General features: G+C 33.6%; 1 protein-coding gene across 1 annotated transcript in view; it reads right to left on the reverse strand.

The window, feature by feature from the left end:
• Positions 1–7651, reverse strand: part of LOC132179929 (uncharacterized) — a 41531-nt gene continuing 33880 nt past the window's right edge. The window contains exons 8-17 of the mRNA XM_059592743.1: positions 7104–7195; positions 6001–6130; positions 5169–5258; positions 4693–4758; positions 3120–3211; positions 2933–2998; positions 2760–2826; positions 1567–1655; positions 823–949; positions 1–147 (exon numbers count right to left, since the gene is read on the reverse strand). Of these exons, the coding sequence (XP_059448726.1) occupies positions 103–147; positions 823–949; positions 1567–1655; positions 2760–2826; positions 2933–2998; positions 3120–3211; positions 4693–4758; positions 5169–5258; positions 6001–6130; positions 7104–7195 (864 nt within the window). The 3' untranslated portion in view covers positions 1–102. The remainder of the gene's footprint in view (positions 148–822; positions 950–1566; positions 1656–2759; positions 2827–2932; positions 2999–3119; positions 3212–4692; positions 4759–5168; positions 5259–6000; positions 6131–7103; positions 7196–7651) is intronic.

Raw genomic sequence — 7651 nt, forward strand, 5'->3', positions numbered from 1 at the left:
TTGTTTCTCGATGAATGGCATAATTACATGCTGGCTTGAGTCAAAGGATATACAACATGTCTCCAGCCCAATTTGTCCACTGCTTAGACAATAATCTCCAACTTAGGAAGATTGGTGCTTCTGGGAAATCATGAGCAGAGACGAGTGCTGAAATCATTCATCCATAAAAAATCAGGCTCTTCCATTAGTTAAACAGGGAAGACAGTTGGAAAATTTATCAATATCATAGATGAGGGTGTAAAATACGATGGTCACAGTTATATTTGAAGCCACACATGATTGAGGCACCACTTGTTTGGGTCAATCTTGTGGAAAGCAAGTTCCTGTGTCAAGGGACCATTTTCCTTCATTTTGGAGTTATTTTGTCTTCAGTAATTAGCTAACTTCCTAAGCCTAAAACCTGGAACCAGCTCAACTAAACCATGTAGACTCTTCAACGGAGACAAACATATAGTTCTCTTTATAACATCGTTCACTTGGTTTTAGAACTCACTGATATCCATGATGATGTATGCATTCTAAATACAAGTAAAATTTCTCTGAGGCGCAGCTAAATTAATAAAAAGTTGCAAAATGTGCTGGCATGCATGTTTGCAATAGTTGTGCAGGTAGATGCTCGAGTAATGATGATATATGCAAATGCAGTGCTTTTCAAAAAGAAGCTGAGGAAAACAAAATCGAAAAAGCGGTTCACGGCATGAGAGACAGGAAGATATGCTCACTAAAAGAGGAATTTTTTTCTTTTTTATTCTTTAAAGACGAGGCATATGAACAATATGAATAACAGAAAGAAGATGAAATTAGATCCTCTAGACTACAAACCTTTGTCCCGACCACGATGGTACCATTGAGGGGATGAGCAGCACATGCAGTGACACCTTCAGATAAAGGGACGAACCTGTTTTGCTTATTTTGATGGTTTACCCCAGAAACGCTCTCTATATTTTCACTAGAACAAGAAGAAATGGGTAAGCTATACTTCAAAACAGAAAGAAAATGAAGTGGAGAAAAGTTCACACACGCCCGCATGCAGTCTTTTAAAGGGCTTGAAAATCATCCTCGGAAGACAAAAAGAAAAAAAAAAAAAGAAAAAAAGAGTGAGCGATACTTTTAAATAGAAAGAAAATGGAGGGGAAGAAAGTTCATACATGCATGCCTACACACATACTGCTCCCTTTTAGAGCTCGAAAATCATCCTTAGAAAACAATATCTATTTCCAAGTGTTGATGCTCGATATATGCCAAAATTAATTGGCAGAATTGTCAGTCATGATAATGTGAAATGTCATACTGATTAAAGTGAGAAATTTTATTAACATGAGCACTGGAGGTTGTTATTTATAAGGCCATGATTATCTTCATGTTTCCACGTAGAAAAAGCATTTCAGGAGGAAAATACATCCCCCCCCCCCCAATTGGGCTGACACATTATTATTTAGATCGGATGGCACATTATATTGATATATTTTCATGTATCCACACTGTTAAATTAGGTAATCAATCACAATTTAGCCCCTTCAATCACAAGCCAATTAACAAAGGATTGCTATGGTGAGGGGTTCTTACTTGTGATCTACATAGCTGGGAGAACTTGGGTCTGGATAGAAATCCAAAAGATGAATACCTTTATCAGATGATGATCCAACCGCGTAGATCTGCACCAGAAGACATCAAAGTAGAATTATACTTTGACATTTCGTCAGAGGGAGAAAAATTACTTCTCTATAGAATCTTATAGATATGGCTACCATGATGTATACACTGCCATAATGTATTATGCTTTTATTCAAGACAACTCGTGGACTCATTCAACATTAAGCAAACTGCTCGCAATTAGCTTGGTTCAACTTATTCTTGCATATCAATCAGATGAGCCAATCTAAAGCGTTGAACATTATAAAAACAAAAACAGGACCATGACTATTTAGAATTAGACGTAGTTGTAACCTAATACAGAAGAAAATTTTCCGAAGTACTCGAAGAAAACAAACAAAAAAAAAACTGTATGCCTTGTACAAATCATTATCAGTGGCGAAGATGGCGTACTAGAGAGTAGAGACAATATAGACATACTATTTTCTCTAAGACTGTAGTAAGACTAACTCCAATCCCACCCCACACCTTCACCACCTGAGCCTGGGACAGTTCTAGAGATAACAAAGTGCTTACAAGGCAGAGGAATACTCATCCATCCATACATCTAACTAAGAAAATCCTTGAGATTCTACAACAAAGTAGTCCATATTTGAGATCTTTCACCACAAGGTAAAATAAAACAAACAAAACTTTAATTTGTCAGGTTTTGCAAATAGCAATGCACTTTAGGGAGTCACTAAGTATTTGAACCCATCACAGGCTCTAAACAAGACTATATAATGCGTCATTTTGTGGCAAATCATAGTAATCAATTCCATAAGCTGATGAGTACATAAAGAACATATTGTACTTGTTCTAGTTCTCTCTTAAGCTGCTATATCTGGATTTTATAATGTCTATCGGGGCTAAATATGTCACTCTCTTCTTGGATAATTAATCCACTATTGCTACCGTCACAAATGAAGGGCTACTAATAAAAAAAAAAAATTAGGATACGCATGCTTCTAAAGAATGGATCAGCAAACAAATCACAGCTGTCTTTACTAGCTCCATCTTTTACAGCACCATTAATAAGCAACGCATTAGAGATAAAACCTGTGTATGTCAAGTCATACATAAGAACCATAGGGAATGAAATTAGGCCAATGATTGACTATACTCACTGAATATGTAGGTAGCCATGATGGTTTCCTCAAACCTAACAAATCCAATGAATCGTTGGAATCATTTCTAACCCAATCAAAAGGAAATAAGATTAGAGTTACCAAATGCAAGTTGCAAATGCTTTGGACATTAAAATAACAGTTCAATATCAAATTTATTCAACTTCACTTACAACCAAGCTGGGGGAGGGCAATGAACATGTGTAACTTGAAAATTGTATATATCCAAAACACCTGACCTAAAATAAGTAATGTCGTAATGAACTATTGTCAACTATTATAAAATTAACATGCTATAAAACAAGTGAAGATAATAAAATACACAAAAAGAATGAAAACAGGACTCCTTTCCAAACCTACCACCCGTCATCAAGATGGAATGCCAGTTGATATGGACAAGATGGATCAAGATCAATAGAGTGTATTTCTTTTGAAACGATATGTGACTGTGCCTGCATGATAATGACAACATGTAATAAAGGGTACACATTAAAAAATAAAAAAGTGATAAAGGTAAACTATGGGCCTGCAAAAGGTAGGGTACACATTAAAAAATAAAAAAGTGATTAAGGGTAAACTATGGACCTGCAAAAGGTGATCTTTATCTAGTATTAAATTCACACAGTAAGACCCCATGTAACTGATGTTCAATAAACCAACTCCATGATTTATGAAAAGTAATATACACTAATACTTATGAATTACCAGTATGTTTATGAAGCAAACACTCACAGATTAACCAAAATCTTAATTTTAGAGATGAATACAACAACATATAAGAAATTATAGATATCATAAAAAATATTAGTCTATAAGGTATCACAAATTCATAGGAAAACCAATGGGCCAACCTTCGTTAATTTTTCTATCATCATATTTTCCTCCATATAAAATATCTCTTACGCAAAAGCCAACCATCAGAATGTATCTTCAATAAAGCAAGTTTTGGTTTTTTTTATTGCTTTTGAAACTTGAGACCGGTTTGGAATTTTTCAAACATTTAGACAGGTATTTTATTAATGAAGGGATGACACTTGATGAACGATAGACTAAGTATGCTAGATTATTCAAAGAATTAAATTTTTATTTTTATTTTTAAAAAGAAGCTTTTTTAGCTTCAATATAAACAATAAGGCATTGTTTGGCAAAAGCCACCGGCCAGTTACTATTCATCAACAAAAAAATTCAACTCTTAACATTCTCACTTTTTAAATCACATCAATCACTTTTTATTTATATTCAAATAAAAAAATCAATACAAAACAAAATTTTTTCACTTTTCCATACCAAACATTCTTACTTTTTCATTTTTTTCACACCACACATTTTTACTTTTTTTTTTTTTTTTTACATCAATCAATTTTTGCTACTGTTTTTGTCCACTAAAACCCCAAAAACCTTTCCCAAATGATGCCTAAGGGTAAGGGAGACAACCAGAGGTTGAAACTCTCTACCTAGCTATAACCATAGTAGCATCTTATTCGCCAAAGCATTAGTTAGTAGGATATATTTTATTTCTTGTAATAAAATAATTTATTATTTTGAAAAAAAATTATAGTATTTAATTTAAACTTTCTTTATAATACATATACACAATATTGAAATGTCAAATATATCCCTAAAAGATTATAAAACTCAAAAAAAAAAAAAAAAAAAAATGCAAGTAAAAAAAATCGTTGGCGTTGAGGGGGTGGTATAATTGACATTTCACTTGGCTTTTTTTAAGAAAATGATGGAAAATCTGACAGAACAAGCCGATGAAATATGGCAAAAATCAAAAGTTGTTATTTTACAAAATTTTGAAACCAAGAAAGCTTTTTGAGAACAAGTCAAAACTTAGGGTAGTAAACTAAATAAATCCCCTATTAATTAAATAGTAAGCCACTATAGATAGGGAAATTGACTTACAATAGCATCAAAAAAGTTGCGATACCTTCAGAGGCTCAATTTTCTCAAGCATTGATGCGAGCTTCAACGATGTTAGAGGTGGATGACATGCCTGAACGGCCAAAAACCAGAAAATTATAGACAAGGGGAAATAAAGTGAAGAAGCTATGTAATTTCACAAAGTAATAGATGCAAGAAAAGTCTATATATAAAATGTAATATCTTGTAAAAGGTGCAGTCGACGACGAAATAATAGATGGACAAAGCTTTTAAAAGTGCAGTTATAACTAGCATACAAGTTTGTCCTACATAACCACATTAAAAGAAAACATACAGAGAAAAAAAATTAGAAGAACAAAGTTGGAGACATAATTGCAGATGTGGCCAACACAACGAATATAAGCTATCAAGATTTCCCTTGTTAAACCGGTGCCAACGGTTTGCCAGTTGTTTCATGTGCTGATTCCAACTTTTGTGGTAAACAAGCATGTATAAAGAAAAATGAGAACTGAACTATTTTACCTCTTTATGACTTTGAAAAGCAGTAGAGCCTCTTCCTCCTCGAAGATCCCACATATAAATAATCCCATGCTTACCAGCCCCAAAAATGATCTACAGATAAATAAAATTGTTATTGCTAAGGTCCATAAGATTTAGTAACAAAATCCAGATGCAACTTGCAGGAATAAAATCATGCAAATACACGCATTTCTTTCTATTGAGTATTGACTGAAGTTTCAATCAATAAGCTGACAAGAACTGACCCGCATGGGATTGAACTAGTGAGTAGTGACAAATAGGGGAAGGGAAAGACAAATCCAAGGCTCACAAAAATCTCAATTCATCATAAACTGTTGAATACAAAAGAAAATTACGTTTACATAGATTAATAGCTAAACCCTAACCCTAACCATAGGGCAATGCCCATTTAATACTTACCTAACATAGCTTTATTTTCTTGCCTAACATAAGGGGGCAATGAATGCTCAATTATGGAATTACAAAAAATAAAAATAAATAACTCCTATATTAAAACTTCAATTGATACACTGAAATAAAATCCTAAATAAAATTAACGGTTACAGCTTTCTGCCTCAAGTAGCTTTCCAAACTCTCATAATCACACTCTTCCTAGGCTAATCCTTGAAAATGCTTGCTCCGTTTTATCCTATAGCATGTTGAGTAATATGATAAACACATATACATGTAGAAAGCATAAAATGTAGTTCAAGAGTAGATAACAACGTAGGAAGTTGTACGTCTATCAGATCATAGACATTATACAAAGATATATCTTGCCCACAGATGCACCTCTGTAACTTAATAAACTATAAAGAGGGTTGTGATCACCAACCTGATTTTCCACATTCATTTCAATGCTATTAAGGGTGCTATGGGAATTAGTTGTGAGTTCAAGACATGGAAGAGTACTCGTTCTTCTGTCCCATACACTGACAACACCATATGTATCAGAAGCAAGTAACCTATAGAAAATGGGCATAAAAAAGAAATAGATGCTATTAGAAGACCAAATAATTCACACAAACAAGATTCCACTGAGAAGTCATAAACAAGGTCAAAGAATACATCATATACCACATTATGCAAATGCAAACAAACCACAATTTACTACTATCCAAGCAAAGTACAATCTGGATCATACTTTAAGTTGGATCACACCCCTTTTGCAACAACAAAGGTTACTCGTAATGAGATTGATTAGTTGTCCAATCTTAATTGAAAATCAAGACCTATGAACGCCCAAAATATAAGGCCACAATCTGTCTCATAGGATGGCCAAAGTGAAAATCTCATAACTATCATCTTTTTTTTTTTTTTTTTGGCTTCAGTGTGCCCAATTTAATAGATTAAGGAATTGTTGCTTTTTTCCATTTTACTTGAAGAGCTAGAAAATGCAGTTTTAGTATAAAGAGCTTAGAACATGATTTCAGTGAAAGGAAATAAAGCAAATTGAAGAAAAGTGCAGACACATGCCTTAGAGCATAGTTCTGCCAAACCACAAACCTTCTTATGGCATGAACAAAAGGGTTTACCATGCTGTAACAAGTGATTCTGCACTGATACGCATTCGAGAGAAAAAAAAAAAATACATGATTTTAAAAAATTTATAATTGCTCCATATACTGCATCAGCAAAGCAACCTTTAGGTATTGTAGGATCTATTTTTCAAATTTAAAGACTGAATCACATGAGTAGAAAATGCAGACCATTTATCCATCCAACCACCAAATTCCATGTTCTAATTCTAACAGGTGAGTTCATATCTATGTAAACTTTGAGGTCAAAAGAGAAAAATATATTAAATTACATGAATAGACCTAATTATTAGAAATATTCCTAAACAAATTTGGCATAAGCTTGTTCTCTCACAAGTCCATCATACAAGTCTGACAACAAAACCATTTTTTTTCTCTGAAGTTACCCTCTTTTACCAACCTTGAATCATCAATTGAAGTAAAAGCTATATCAGATAGACCTTTATGAATGTCAGACCCATGAACAGTGACAGTATTTCTTGTTTTTAATATCTGCATCAACAATGAACACAATGAACAAGAATTGTCATACACATGGAAAACAACAGGATATCATACCAGGTAGTATGACCGAACTGCAGTACCACACCACAACATAGCCTTCATAATAAAAATTCAAATAAAGAATGAAGAAATGTTAGACCATAAATTAGTTTTTCTATGAAGCTGTCAAAATACTTGAGAAGAACCAGACTACCAAGGCTGTAAGCCAAGTAGAATGTGAGTCCTGGTATCAAGTATCCTACATTGTCTTCAAAAAAGTTTACGTGTATGCATGAGGTGTGGAGTGTGTGTTACCTTCTGATAATAAGAAAAATAAGGGTTGGATAATTTATATACCTTGAGAAATCAGCATAATAGTAATCCTTCAATATAGAAGGTTTCAATGATAATGCAATGGAAAACAAAGACCATGAGGGCTTGAGTGCCTATTAACGTTAATTAGCA

This window comes from Corylus avellana, chromosome ca4, assembly GCF_901000735.1.
Source record: "Corylus avellana chromosome ca4, CavTom2PMs-1.0".
In the NCBI taxonomy this organism is placed as follows: domain Eukaryota; kingdom Viridiplantae; phylum Streptophyta; class Magnoliopsida; order Fagales; family Betulaceae; genus Corylus; species Corylus avellana.